General features: G+C 37.8%; 1 protein-coding gene across 50 annotated transcripts in view; it reads left to right on the top strand.

Annotated features, from left to right (window-relative positions):
• ABI3BP (ABI family member 3 binding protein) overlaps positions 1–15647 on the top strand; it is a 114729-nt gene that overhangs the window by 54365 nt on the left and 44717 nt on the right. For 18 of the 50 annotated variants that reach the window (XM_085588923.1, XM_085588920.1, XM_085588901.1 and 15 more), the window contains 12 exons: positions 52–126; positions 1394–1453; positions 2706–2780; positions 3762–3836; positions 4717–4791; positions 5631–5708; positions 6243–6317; positions 7396–7461; positions 8688–8786; positions 11932–12000; positions 14674–14721; positions 15294–15368. In XM_085588923.1, coding sequence (XP_085445049.1) covers positions 52–126; positions 1394–1453; positions 2706–2780; positions 3762–3836; positions 4717–4791; positions 5631–5708; positions 6243–6317; positions 7396–7461; positions 8688–8786; positions 11932–12000; positions 14674–14721; positions 15294–15368 — 870 coding nt within the window. The remainder of the gene's footprint in view (positions 1–51; positions 127–1393; positions 1454–2705; positions 2781–3761; positions 3837–4716; positions 4792–5630; positions 5709–6242; positions 6318–7395; positions 7462–8687; positions 8787–11931; positions 12001–14673; positions 14722–15293; positions 15369–15647) is intronic. The other 32 variants (XM_085588869.1, XM_085588848.1, XM_085588945.1 and 29 more) reach the window with 18 other exon arrangements.

Genomic DNA, 15647 nt, shown 5'->3' with positions numbered 1-15647 from the left:
TCAGGTAGCTCTGAGGCAATTGAACCTTTTAACACGAGATTATCTTTCCAGATTTAGGTGAAAGGAAACCTCCTTCTTCGAGATTCACAACATCTGGCATGCCAGAAATGCCACCAGTCTCAGCTGGTAATGACATCTGTCCTCTCTGTACTTCTCTTCACATCTAGGCAGCCTCTCAAAAGACACAGCAACGCTTTGCTAAACGGAGGGTTTGTTCTGACTTGCTCTGTATAAAGCTGGAGAGACAGAAACTAGTTGCATCTGCTTCAATGTTTGAGACATTTGGAATTAAATACTGCAATGATAAGATTAATTTTTTTAATGTTGGTAAACAATTAGCTTGTCTGGGTTATCTTGTGAAGGATTTTTTTGTATTTATGGGTATATATACATATGTGGAGGCCCATTGTTAGGAGTGGGTAAATAAGTGTTAACATATCCAATTTGATCCTTTTGCACATTGGAAAAGCTCCTCCACAGGCAGAAAAAAGATTTATCTACAGTTCTTAAGCAGGTGCAAACACTTTGGTTAGTGAGTCATTGAATGTTGCTAGAAAAGGATCAAGTTGAAGAGACTTGAACAGAAGGATTTCTGTTTCCAAAGACTGGGAATGTCAAAATATCCCAGAGGAATCACTCAACACTATTTCCTTATTGCCTTCAGCTGCATCCAAGGGCATGTTTGTAAACTGTCATAAGTCTTGCCTGCCAAAAACCTGAAACCAAGCCCAAAGCAATGGGCAAATATGCACAGTAGTAGTGAGTACACAAAGTCCAGATTTGACACAGGCTGTGCATTCTTCCTGTGCAAAATTAGAATAACGGGGTATGAGGAGTTCACTTGAGTAAAGGGACTTGTTCTTCAGTGTACAAAGAGAAGTTGAGTTGCACAAGTGTAAGTTGTAAGATGTGCTAGAATTTTGTGGAAAATTTTCTTTTTTTTCACTTGCTTGAAAGAATTTATATACAGACAGATAAATTCTCTACACTGTGTTTTATTATTGCCAGGGACAGTAATTTCTGACTCATAGAATGAAGGATTTCATTGATTGTAGGAAAAAGTGAGATCAGATCTTGAATTCTAAATACATAGTTGTGATTCTTAGTTGCCATGCTACCTCTGTAAGAACTGTTAAGAGTCTGTCAAGTTAATATAAGGAGTGGTTTGGTGAACTGGATATTTTGGCATTTTTCTGTGGATGTAGAGCCATTTAGCTACTGGGGCTCAGTATTCTGGAAGCTGCAACCACGGCAGGAAACGTGACTGCGGGCTTGAGTCGCAGGGGGCTGCCAGGAAAGGGCACATGTGTCCCTAAATACAGACATTTAGGGTGTCTACCGCTGTGGCAAGGCTGAGTGGGTATCTCAAGATCATTTCTGTGTCTGACCGCAGCGAGCGAGAGGCCAGAGCTGGGATGGACCTCGTGTGCCCCCCGGGAATCCAGCAGGATGGGTAAATAGCGGCGATCCCTGCTGCCGTGGCCGTGCTCTTCTCTGCAGCGATGAGCTGGAGATGCGCTGCTGTCCCGGCGAGCGGCTCAGCGCTGCGGCCTCACGGCTCCTTCCCAAGAGCCATTCCAGCTGCAGATGTCCCGGGGAGCCGTTCTCGGTGTTCTCTGCTGCCCCGGCTGCCGGAGCCGGCCCGTGGGCAGCGAGGCCGTGCGGCGGCAGCCCGGCCCGACGGGCCCGTCCCGCTCTCTGCAGCCGCTCTCGGTGCGAGCCTGCGGCAGCAGCCGCAGCGGCCCTCAGGGCGCTTCCTGTGTTTGCTCGCAGCCGCTCCGAGCCCGAGCCCGGAGCCCAGCGCTCCTTCCTCCGCGGCAGCTCAGCGGGCTGGGACGGGCGATGGCAGCGGCCTTCTTCGCCATGTCGGCCGTGTCTTCGTCCTGCCGCCTCGCCTCCCGGCCCTTGCCGCCCGCACCCGCGGGAGGCCGGGGCGCTGCGCGCTGGGCGGGCCGGGGCGCTCGCCCCGCGGCCCTGCGCTTCTGCTCTCGGGGGCCGCCAGCATCTTCTGCACGGAGCATGTGGCATTCCGCAGAGACGCCCCGCTGGCCCTGCCCGCAGCTCCGCTGCCCTGCTGCTTTGGTCCGGGTGCGGGGCTTGCTTTCCCCGGCGCGTTCAAGCTCGGGGCGCTCCGATGGGCGCACCCAGCAGAAGAGGACGCGCCTTTCCATGGAATCACCTGAACTGGGAACGCTCTGCTCTGCTGCTGCTTTTGAGCCTTGTTAGGGTTTTAAATCTAAACCTCGTTTCAGCATTTGGCTGCTTCTTCACAGTTTGAGACACCAGCTGCCTGTGGTAGTAATGACATGTCTTGCAGCTCTGGTAGTGATGCGAGATGGGAATTGTCCAAGAGATATTGTAGTGCTTTTAGCCAACCTGCTACTTCTCTTGGGCCTAGATTCCAGCAAAGCTTCAGCACAGAGGTGAAAGGGGTCATTCCTGCAAAACCACCTTTAATTCCAGCTTTGGCTATGGCAATTCCACTGCTCTTGTCATGTCATCTCTTCTTCATATTTCTTCCATCTCCTTTGTAATTTTCATCATCAGTGCATTTTCATACATTTACATTAGGAATTCCATGGCATGTTCATATGAGATGTTTTCCTTTCCTGAATCCCTAGTTTCTTAGTAAAGTCTTGTAACCTGTACAGTCTATATGTTCAGATGATGCCAAAAAATATTTTGTTTTGGTTTTCTTTTTCCAGCCTCACTGGACTCTAATCATATTAGTTTCCTGTCCCAAACTTCTGCATCTGCAGAAATATCAAAACCAGAGACTGGTAAATTGTATTTATGGTACTTCCTGTTGCTTAGTGTTTGGTTTTGCATCAAGCATGTTTGTTACAGGCTGTTTGCTCTGATTGCTTGGTGTCTGAAGCAGAATTTTGTTTGCAGTGTCTGTTAGGCTCTAGAATTACATGGTGATATTTTGGGGTATAGGATCAAATACATATGAAACCACAGGAATTAATATTTTTGTGTGGTTTTTAGCTGTTGAATAGATGAAGACCAATAGGACCAATAGATAGATGTGTTCATTATCAATTATAAAGATATGTTCTTGACTGGGGCATTTCATCATGGGGGATTTTCTGTTAGGCGTATCATACACATTTTGCAGTTTTCTCTATTTATAAGACTTTTTTTCAGGTTATGTTGCTATTGCACCTTGAAACTTTTATTACTGGGTCATAGTTCAACAGTTTTATGTTAAATTTTCTGCCTCAGTCTGTCTCTTTGATATATCACAGAAGCTGTGTTAATTTATATTATGTCAAGTAGATAAAATACCACAAATGACAGATTGCATGATGTGTAGTATGTTAAAACCTGTTAGTGAAAATACTGGCATTTGCTATATTGAAACATGCAAAGCTTTGGCAATAGAAATACTTGGTTATACAAATTAATATTTGCATGCATTTTAAGTTCATAAGTCTCTTTCTGTGGGTGCAGGTGAAGTCAAAAGCACAGGCTTTTTCATGCTACATGGATACAGATCAATTGACTCCTGTTGATAAATCTGCTTTTAGGGGAACTGCAGTTCCTGTTAGGCCCTGTCTGTTACAGGCATGTGACATCTTCAAAACTTTGAAGTTTTGTTACTTTCTTTTTAAGCTGGAAATTTATGATACTCTGTTATAGTGGTGTTGGCATCTTGCAAAGCAGTGTAAAACAAATTTTTTTTTCTGATTTTTGCCCCCCTTGCTATGTCTGCATCAATATGCATCTGTCTCAGGGATATTTGCATTTTTCTACAGTTACAAGTTCAGCTGACCTGGAAAAGCCTTTGTCTCCTCTTTCCAGAGCACCTCAGGTGCTAACAACAACTGCGGGTAATAGTAATGCTTTAGCTTTTCACTTAAACCCCTTTTGGTGTTTGGACAGCCTTTCAACCTTTTCTTAAATTTCATTAATCCTAGATATTTTCATTATCTTCCATGTTGCTTCTGTGCGAGTCACAATCATTGAAAGCATCCTTTTTTACATGAGAAGTTGTGCTTTCTGCTGAGAAACTCACCTGGTAGTGTTTCTGGTCTCACTTTCATTTCTTAGAAACTTCTAGGGCTATTTTGAGATATACTTACATGAAGTAAACCTGTTTAATACTACTAAACTAGGTTTAAAACTACTACTGACTAAATCTTATTAAGAATACCAAAACAACGTGTTTTTTTATTATTGTCTTGTCAGCATAGGAAGCTCCTTTCTTGCTATTTTTTTGCTGGTTGGCAGGTTTTTTTTACTTTACTCTTGTTTTTCTTGTGTGACAGATTATATAACATTAAAATTCACTAAAAAATATTGATGCAAAACAAAGCACTGAAGAGAACTAAGGCAGGTGCTTTTCTTCATGGAAATAACCTTACAGTGCTTTTTAGTTTTCATAGTTTTTGTTGGTGGGGGGATTGAGTACTTTATAATTGTGGTATCAGAAGTTTTTATCTTTGTATTGTCTGGGTTGTTTTAAGCTGTGTGGGCCATGTGTTCCACAGCAATGTTAGCTATGGTTGGCTGACAATTTAGTTTTAGTTCTCACTTTAAGCACTACCTTCAGCTCACACTCTAATCCAATACTGCTCCATTCCTGAGGTATGGTGAAGTGCAAATTATGTGTGCCATAACATATCATATTTTTGATTGTTTTTCTGTGATCAAAAAAAGCTGTGTGTAGAATTAATAATCACAGACTATGTGACATGTTTTTTTTTATAGTTTTCAGTGGTATTCAGCCTGTTCTTTCAAGTCCTGTGTCACCTAGTAAGCCTGAAATGGCAGAAACTGGACCAGGTACAATAATCTCTACCTAATTCTTAATTCACAGCTCAAGCCATGCTCTAAAACTCCAGTGATATACACTGCTGTTGTTTTCAGTAGACATTTGGATTAGTCCCTAACAGCTGGTTTCAAACTTAGGTTGCTGCTAATGGTTGAACTTGATGTTTTCTCACAGCTATAAACCATATGGCAACTCACAATAACATGATTCAGTATGTTAAAAAATGTCCCACATAGAAAATTGATAAAAAAGTATTTGTAGAGTAGTTCTGATGAAAACACTGTGATGTGAACTGCAGGTTGCATTTTATTGTTGTAGCATCACTAAAAATGTGATGTGCACTAACATTAGTGCATCATTAACAGCATGAAATTGGTTAATAGTTACAGACATTCAGTGGTTTTGGACTGAAACCACAGCTGGATCTGTTGTCAGGTTTCTATTCCAAATTTTATATGTTTTAATATGTGACTAATTGATTGTTCAACATGTCCTCTTCATTAAATATCTACATTGTAGACGGTACCGCCTCCCTTAAGTATTGGACCAAAACTTAAAATGTTCAGAAGCTCTCCTTAAAATCTTACTTGGCAGTGGTTGAGATCCAGACCAGTTGCAATGAAGGCAAGAGGAAATAAATATCCAGAAGTTTTGTGCATCACAGATGTGCTGATTTATAGTCACTGAAGCTCTGTGCAGAATTTCTCCCTAATGTGTACTAAACTGATAAATGTCCAAACAGTCATGAAATAATTATTGTTCTTCTTAAAAAAAAATTATTTTTGCTCATGAAGGAAGAGTTTCTTCCATTAGCTCTTTGCTCTCTTATGACTGTCATCATTTCTTCCAGCAGCAGCAAGTGAATCCATTCTGGAATCTTTCACACCTAAAACTTCCCATCCTTTTCAATGGCCAAGGGTAACATTAGGTAATGTTGTTTTCACCCAGTGAAAAACTTTGTGTTTGTTTTGAGCACTCCATCCCATATGAATGCATTCCTTCCACATATCATTTCACATGCATAATCATTCTTTTTCCTGGTTAGAGAGTCTTGCTCTTCCATCAGTGTTACATTGATTGTTCTTGGCATACCTGTGTATGAGAACAAGCTTCTGGGTGGATTTACTGTCTCAGAGAAGCAAAATTTGTCTCTTGCATGATAAAACACCATCATCCTTTTATTAGCGTGCTATCTCTTTTACTCCCAATGCACACGCATGTGCTGATTGTGTCTGAGATGTAAAGCTTTCAAAATAGAAATTTTAATTGTTTTGGACTCACAGAATCTTATTTCTGATCAACGTACAGCATTTCAGTATCGTCTCCATTCCACGCTTCAAAATCTGATTTCATCAGCTGGCTTTGACATTCCATACTAAGTTGTCTTCAGTACAAACATGTGACATGTGCTGTTTGTTGTGGGAAATGCTTGTTTCATTGCAAACTGAGCTCTTTCTTTCAGCTCCAAAAGAAATACCACTTATTCCTTCTAAACCGAAACCATCTGCTACCCCAGGAGTACAACGTGTGAAACCTGGTAATTGTGCACATCATTTTCATAAGCTGGTATGCAGAGAGATATGTTCTCTAAATACCTAAGCAAAACTTCCTAAAAAGGACAGGAGCTATACAATATGTGAGCATCCTGACAAGCTCATCACTCTCAGATAGGTCATGAACTCTCATTAACTTAATGAGAGTTCAGCTCCTCAGTTTTATGTGTTTGGGTCCAGTGATAAAAATATAAACCAGTTCTCTAGTGTTGTAACCTTTTTAAAGGACTGAAATGGAAAAAAATACTCTGAGACTCTGGGTGGAACAAGGGTGTTTTAATATCACTCCTATAAGTAATAAATATGATTATTATTTTTATAATCTCCTTTGCCACTCTCCGTCTCCCATTTTCACACAGATGTACTATGGCAAATATGACACCTTTACTAATAGTGTAGGAACATAATCATTGTGTTGTGTATTTTTTGCCTTTTGATCAAAAAAGCTCCCGACCTCTACTCATTTTCTTTGGATTTGGGATTAAGGGAAATTAATTTGCCTCCTTTAATGATTTAGGTACTGGACGAAAAGCTATTATGCTGTGGATTATTTGAAACCCAAAATGTTTCTGTTGTCATGTCTTATAAACAGATCAGTAAAAAACGGGAGCTGCCTTTATTGTCTTATACCTCTCTTACAATTAACTGCAAGTACTGATTTAAGATTTTCAGCAAAACTTTGGCCTTTAGAAGTTTCTTTCCATATAGATTCTCTGGTGTTCATTACATTACATTCATTCTTTTCTTCCTTATCTCTCCTTTCTCACTATTCTCCCATAACAGAAGAGAAATTCATTTGCTGATTGACTGAAATACAAGATTAAAACTGTCCTGAAAACATCAATAGGAAGGAGCCTTAGAAGCAGGCTCTCATACACTCATTCAGTGTGCAATTTCATAGGAAAAAAAGCTAAAAGGGATCTAGGGTGTTACACACAGGACTAAGGCTTTTCTAGACTGTTATAAAACAACTCCCTTGAACTCCTGGAATGATAACACTTTGGCCTTCGTATTGATACACCTACTGATTGTTTTGATTACACTTGAATTTTTCTCTTCTAGCCCCTAAACCACCACTTTTGGAGCCTAAAACTTCTGAGACTGTAGAACAGCCAAAAGCAACCCTAGGTAATACATGTTTCTGTAGCTGCTAGTCACTCTCCTTCGCAGTCCAAGCCACAGTTTGTGCTGTTACTTCATCTCATAGCTTTTGCTCTATTTAATCCATTTCTCTGAAAGAAGGTTAGGAGATAAGTGCTCAGAAATGTTTTTCTAAACTTAGGAGAAAAAGAAACCACTTTCTTCATGCAGCTTTGCTAGTTCCATGGTACATAAACATTTTTGTCTTCCATTTTGCTGAGAGCTTTTCTGCACCAACACTCTTTATTCAGAAAACTCATTGGAAATACAATTGAACTGCCAAGTGTAAAGGTAGTATTGTGGATGTTAATCCCAGAACTCTCAGGGAAGGATTCCTGTGGTACTGGTTAACATGTTAATTCCACTGCTTTATGAATCCCTCTGGATGTCGCTTTGGCTTGAAAAACACCTCTCGGTCTCTTCATGGCTCACTCCTCTCTGCTCTTTTTGAAAACATCAAACATTTTTTCACTGTGTCAATTGCTATGAAACATTTTCATGGAAAGCAGTCTCATAGCACTGCTTTTTAAAAATGTACAAAGTTACTTAACTCTGCCTGAAACTGAGATTGCACTTTATCTGAAGTCAGACTAACAGGCAGATTAACTAATTACAATTTCAACCCGTGCATGTTTAGTGGAAAAAGGGTTTCTAGGACTCATTGCTTTTAAATTTTACCATTTACCATGATACTGCTATTCTACTTATATTATTCAACTTATATTAGCTACTTCTATTCCATTAGCAGAATTCAATGACTGAAGCTATGAAGCAGTTCCATTTTTTTAATTGATTCCATGTTCTTTCAGCTGTTTGCCAGTAATTTCTTTACTGTGCCAAAAAATGAGGACATTTCTCTATCTTTTGTCTATATATGTCTTCTTATGGCTTAAAATAGACCTGGAATTTAAAATTATAAAAAAGCATTATTGTTTTATCTCTTAGGTATCTTGTGAAAATGAATTTGCTAACTCAATGAGAGGAATGTTTGGATGTGATTGCAAACTGCATATTTAAATGCGATTACTTTTACAATGAAGGACAAACAGAGATTTTGCTGGAGTAGTCAATTCTTAGGAAGATTTTTGAAAAGCCTTCTTGGCATATCTGATTCTACCATTTGCTTTTGTTGCCAGTAGCCATTCATTGCCTTACTTGATTTTTTTGTGTTACAGTGGAAAACATACACTTATAATCCAGTATATTTCTTTCAGCTCCTAAAGAAGCAAAGCTCACTACTTCTGCAAAGCTCACTACTTCTGCATCTAAACCTAGACCATCTGCCAGACCCCAAAAGCCACGAACTAAACCTGGTAACTAATTTCCATAGCAAACATTTGTTATAGCATATCACTTAAGTAGTGCATTTTAGCTTGAATTTCTTCTGTGCTAATGTGAAGTTCAGCACTTAATCATCAGAAAGGAGAGGAATTCCTCCTTGAGGAATGATATTTTTGTATTGGATCCCCAAAAAACTAGAAGCAAAGGAATAAACCTTTTTACTTCTATATCCCAAGTCACCAACTCATGCAGCCAGACATCAAAGCAAATTGATTTCCTGCTTTTCATTTTGGAATAACAAGTTTTCCAGTTTAGTTCATCATAGGGTACAGAAAACACAAATTCTGCTGTTTTGCTGATGGTTGTAGCATCTTACATAGAACCACAGAATTTTATTGATTCAGTGATCATTAGAGCATATGTAGACTTACCTGAAACTGTGAAAGAATGGAATTTTGTTCTGCAAGTCAGTAGAGACATATTTTATGATCCCAAATGAAATAGCACCTTCACATCAAGGTTAAATTTCATCTATGATATATGGCAGAGAGTAAAACACACCTGGCATTTTCTGGACCTGGAGAATATATAAATAGAGTTGTAAAAATATTTCTGGTGTTTCATGGTTTATAATGAAATTAGCCTGAAATTGCATAATTGTTTATTGTAAGAATATATTACTCAATGCTGAAAGAGCTCAGATGATTTTATTAAATTCTTTCCAGATTCCCTGCAAATTATTTTTTGCTCATAAAAAGAAATTAACTCTCTTCAGGCCAAATTATTTCCTGTGAAGCTTGTTAAAGGAATGACACTTATGACTTGGAATTGTCTCAGAATACTGTGCATAATGAGTTTTTTATGCTGATTACAGCTCCTGCAGTAAAATTAATTTTTAGTGTAGGAAATCCAGTACTGTATTAGAAGAATCATTACTTTTGTCTCTGCTGGAGATGTCTGTGTCTGAATATAAATCTGAGCCCTGCATGTTGTCTTTTGAAATGGCTGAGAAAAAAAATCAACTCATTTGGAAACTGTTGCATAGATTTGTTTTAAACCCTGGGACTGCCAAGATCAAAATTTTATCCTGGTGTTTCAAGTGGCTCTATAACAAATTTCTGTATGCCTACAAGGAAAGTGTCATTATTCCATATTTTGTACACATGCCTCTGGTTTTTTCTGTCCCAGAGTGGTCTCAGAAATCAATCAGGAAAATCTTGAGCCACTTTTTGATCTGGATGAAGCTTGCCATGATTCTCCTGTAAGCAGAAGTGAAGCTGGCATGTGTTCTGAGGTGACAAATGATATTCTTGTTGAGAAAATGTTATTTGAGCCAGAAAATCTGCAGTGCATAGGGATAAGCTGGCTTTTGGGAAGGTGGCAAAATGGCCAAAAAGCAGGAGCCTCTCTGTGTTCCAGCACCACCTGGAAGTTCAGCTTAAATTAGAAACTTGATCATGTCATGATAGTGGTTGTCACCTTTCCCTAAGAGTGAATCAAAATAATGAACAATATATGCCAAACTCGTATTTAATCAATGACTTACTGGCAAATAACTGCCTTTGGGTGAAGCAATTAATTCTTACTCTCATTATTAATATGATTTTTGTGCTGTTTCTGGTAAAGTATTTGCCTTTTTTGGCAGTGGAGAAAAAAAGGCTTCATATAAAAAATCCCAAACATTTAAATCATTTTCAGATTCTCCAACTAACCAACTGTACATTCTAGTGTAAGGTCACTGTTTTATTCTCTTTCTTGGCATTTGGATAACTGAATCTATTGCCTACATTAAAAAAAAATAAGGTTTTGTTGCCAATATGATCATGCCCAGCACCTGTCCTCACTTTTACTGTTGTTAACATGAATACCTCTCTAAACATTCTCCATTTTTCAGAAAAGGAAATTATAATGATGGATTTTCTATTGTAAATACAAAAGTTTACAGGAAAGTTTTAAAATATCTCCAGGGATTGAGACTCCACAACTTCTCTGGCCATTTACTTAGATGAAAAAATTTTTACCCTGAAGACATCTTGGAGTATTTTGACTTCTTAAAATAATGGCAATATTATCAAATATAAAATCTCTCTAAGCTATAAAAATGTCCATAAAGAGGGAAAATTTGGAAATCTGAAATAATTCAGTCTTTTAAATTTAAACACTGTCCACCCAGGTAAACCACCATAAACCTTCATGTGGGAAAATAGAGATTTTAAATTAAGAATGCGATTTTCTGTCTAAACTGACAGAGTTTTGGAAGTGTTAGGTCTCAGATTTCATTGTATTTCAAAATTTTAAGGTAGCCTCTTTTAAATAAGTTTTCTTGTGAGTCCTAAAATGCTTGTGAATTGCAATATGACAAATTGTTGGTATGTCCATAAATATAGCTTGAGGGACATCATACAATATTTATCCATCACTTTTTCTTTCCCAATTAAAATCTATTGGGAGGGACAGAGGCTGAGAGTCAAAACAGAGTAAACAAAGCAAAATTTAAAGGGAAAGCACAAAGATTACTCAATATTTGTAGATGTGTTTGGAAATAAAAATGGATTCTGTTTGTAAAGTCACACTAATATCAAACAGTTCTACCAACTTTGACTGCATAGTTCTTCATATTTTTCAGAGTGTTTGGGTGTTATTCCTTTCAAACCCAATTAAGTGCTCTACATAGAGATGGGAAGCTTGTTAACTTGATGATCTATGTGCAGTGGCACTAGATAACGTGCTGGGATCCTCAGCCTTGCTTTCTGTGACTTTACACTTATTTACACCTGAAGCCTTTCATATTTATCCTTTGTATCACTATGGGAGAAACCCAGGAAAATTAACTGAAATATTTACCAAAGAAAATTGACTTCTCTGGAATTGTTTCTTTTTGGTGATCTACAGCCATAAAGATATTTTTAAAAATTCAGTAAAGCAGGAAAGGGAAGCTTTAGAGAGCTCCTCTCCCAGTGTGTTCCTGTAGCATAAATGTACTTTTTATTTTCCAAAAGCAGCAAAAGGAACATCAGGTAATTGCAGTAAATGTATCCTTCTCTCAGTGTTTCCATTGGAAGAGTTTTGAGGAGGTGGATTTCAGCTGGGGAGCAAGAGCAGTTGAGCTGTACCAGCAGCTACAAAACAGATCCAGATACACCTGTATTTCTCTTAAGGAAATGTTCTTTATTCCAGCAGCAGCCATGCCAGGGTCAGGCACTTCCAGGAGTCCCTACACGTCTGAACGTGCCAAGACTGCAGAGGGTAATGACTGAGTCATCCTTAGTCATTCTTCCTTTCATTGCTCTCATCATGTGTGCCGTTGAAAGCAGCATTTCCTGGAGGCTTCTTGCTTATTCGTGTGTGGTCCAAACCCAGCACATGGAAGTCTGATCCTGGTGCTTTGTTATTTCTCCATGTTTCTAACATGGACATGTCTTCTAAAAGACAGGATGTCACTTTAAAGGCATTTACTTGAAAGTTTCACTTACATTAGAAGAAGAAAGAATAAAAATTATTGCAATAATAAAGATTTTATGGAATATAGAAATAACAGTCTAAAATGACATTTAAAATTACACACTGCTAAACAATTCCTGCAGAAGGAGTTTTATGGCATATTGCTTGACAATTTCTCACATGTATGGAAAATACTGCATTTATTCAATTAATACATCCAAACCTGTGTTCAATTTAAAGAAAAAAAAAAGTAATTTTGTTTTCAATGCAGAGCACAGTTTATATAAAGTAATATATGGCCTTTTTTAGTATGGGAACATATATAATGTGTTTAATACATACATTTTTTTATGCAGACAAAGAACAAGGGTCTATCCTTTGCAGTGAGCCCTGAAATGCTATATTTAATGCAAAGGAAAATTTGGATCACTCTTTGCATTTACCGTGCAGGCTGTATTCTGAGAAGGGCTTCAAGATGTTTTCAGCAGCTTTGGTCTTTTAAACCTGGATTAAGCTGACTACCTATATGATACCTCACAGGACAAGGACAGTTCGAAGCCTCACGCAAATTATTTGATAAAATAGAATCAGTTTGGTTTGGTCAAGTAGCAGCAACTCACTTAAACTCATAGTTTTTCAACTGCAGCAAGTTCTACACCATGAAATACTCTCAAAACTCTAATGACATTGATTTGTCAAGGTCAGTGTTGCGTAACAAACTTTTCTGAGCATTGCTTGTTAAGTCTTTTCCTTGGCTTTTGACTAAACTATGAGAAGTTAATTTTGCTGCACGAGAACATCCAGCTCTTTGATTATCCATGAAATGGATAATCATCGCTTGTTTTTTTCATATCCAACAACATTTCATGCCTTGAACACGTGTTGCAGTTCATTTTTCTGTGGTTGTTCATTGGTGTGGACAGAGGCTCATTTCCTAACTTCTTTTCTTCACTGCTGAACCTGAATGTGATTTACTATGGCACCATTTACTCTCAGCTTAAAAGCAGGTTTTCACAAAACAAACTTTACCCACTATCCAAAATACACATTCCTCACATTTGAAGCCCAAATGATCTGCTAAGATCAAAACACCTCAAGCTGAGCCTGATTAGGCACTTCTGTGGAAATTACCTACTTTGAGACTTGCTATTAGTGCAGAAAGTAAAGAAGAGAACAACTTTTTTTTTCCCCTAGGTGGGGAGAAGAAACATCCAATTTTTTTGGATAATACTTGTACACAAGGAAACCACATTGCTCCAGAAGACAGTTTGCAGACCTAACAAATAATATGAATATCTTTCTATTATTTGGAAGCTGTTTTTCTCTTGGTAAGAAATTATTGATTTTTCAAACGCAACCTGAAAATAGAAATTGGTGTTTTCTAGGAAAATATTTTGAATCTGAATTCCAAAGATAACTGATGAGCTTGAACAATGGCAAAGTCTTTGCAAACCAGGCATATGTGGTGAGAACATTTGAAAAATTAGTGACTGGTCTGACATTTCTGTGGAGTATCTGGCCACTGTCAGTAGAAGTTAATACTGGTTGTTTTGGGTTTTTTCCTTCATTTGCAGCAATATTAATACTACAGAATATTTTACTGTGTATGTTAATATACATGTAATAAATACTTTAGTATTTAATAGTATTAGCCCCCTCAATTGCAATCAAAGTTTTATAGTGTTATTTACTGTGAAGCCCATTTTTAAAATGGATAGATGCATAAGAAAGTTTGGGAGATAAGTGAATGTGGGTTATAGAACAGGTTCTATCTTTAGGTGTGTATACCTGTGTGTTATATGCTACTTTACTTGTTACTGCCTTGAGAGGAAAGAATTAGTGCATTAAAATTCTTTTATATGTTTTTTTTTATTGCCAAGAATTTTTTATAGATTCTTCCATCTCATAATTTTTTGTCTCATTTGGTACAGTTTGTGATCAGGAAAAGGGCATGATATATTGGTTTTGTGATCCAGATTGTAAGTGGATATGAGAAAAAATTAACAGGCTTTATAAACTAATATTTTTTCAGATTACTAATAAGTACAGCTCCACTTATAGCAGCCTTTTAGTCCTCTGTTTAATTGCTCACTTTAGAGGAAAAATTCAACTACTTTGTCACAGTCAGCACACTACTTTCAAGTAACAGAGTTCAGTTTGGGGACTCCTGACATTCTGTATATCAAAAGTCTCTTGCTGTCTCCGAGTTAAACTCTGCAATCTCTTCTCTTGCTTGTTCTTGCATTTACTGATTTATATCCACATATTTTTGCTTCTATTGCCATCAAGTCTGTCCAATTACTTATTTATTTTACCTGTATTATTAAGAATTTTAATTGCCCACGATTTAAAAGTCAGCTTGAAGATCCGTATTACTGTGGTGTTGTGTTAGTGCCTGCTTTTCTGCTTACCACTGGAGTAATTTTAAATTTTTGGAGCATGTTCCTTACTCACTTTGTCACACTGTTTCTGTTGCAGTCTTGGATCCTATTACACTTAGAATTGAACCACCAAGGTCACCCATAGGTAATAATATTTCCTTGGCAAGCTGTTGTGTTTGCTTTATTTACATCACAGCAAGCATCACTGAAGTTAGTCACATTATGCCTCAGGATTGTTTCATTTAACCTCATTTTTATTGTTTCATTTAACCTCATTTTTATTGTTTCATTTAACCCCATTTTTATTGATTCATTTAACCTCATTTTTATTATTTCATTTACCCTCATTTTTATTCTAGGTAATTATCTTGCTTGGCATTCAAAACAGTTGGGTGTATTGCTCTCTTCATAGCTGGAATGTCTCCTTTATGAAAAAAGGAATTATGCTGGCAGCTCTGAATCACCTTTCTCATAACTATGCTTATTTGCGCTTGTTCCAGTTTTTATTTTAAAAACACGAACAAAAGCTGAGCTTCAAAAATGACTAAAATTCCACTTTCTTGCTTAGATTGTTGTAAACACGTGGAGAGTATTACCTGATTCACCTACTTCTTCTCAGTTGCAGGTCTGAGGTTTCTGTGCTTGTGTGTTCAGCTGCTATCAGATGCTAATTGCTGTGCAATTTAATTAACTCATTGCCCACATTTTCTCTTCCAGCTCCAAAGGTGACTCAACGTGTTCCTTCTAAGCCTAAAACTTCACCCAAACCTCACATCCCACAAGCCAAAGATGGTAAACTACTTTGTGATTGTTTCTAGTTTGGTTTATTTTGGATTGAAATGTATTTATGAGCAGCTGTTTAGTTACCTGAGCCAGTTAAAACAGAATGGAGTTCTGTTCTGTTCAGCAATTTAATTGCAGTTTTCATGAGTAGTGACATTTGCTGGGTATTATTCACTGAGCAAAAGAATAAACCTCTGCTACTTCAAGAAATAGGATGAGAATAGTGTTATTACACTCAGATTAATCTTGCTAACTAAAGCAAATACGAAGCAATTAAAGTGTGTACTG

This window comes from Lonchura striata, chromosome 1 (assembly GCF_050655825.1).
Source record: "Lonchura striata isolate lonStrDom1 chromosome 1, ASM5065582v1, whole genome shotgun sequence".
NCBI classification, from domain to species: Eukaryota; Metazoa; Chordata; class Aves; order Passeriformes; family Estrildidae; genus Lonchura; species Lonchura striata.
This window is presented reverse-complemented; position numbering and strand designations above follow the sequence as displayed.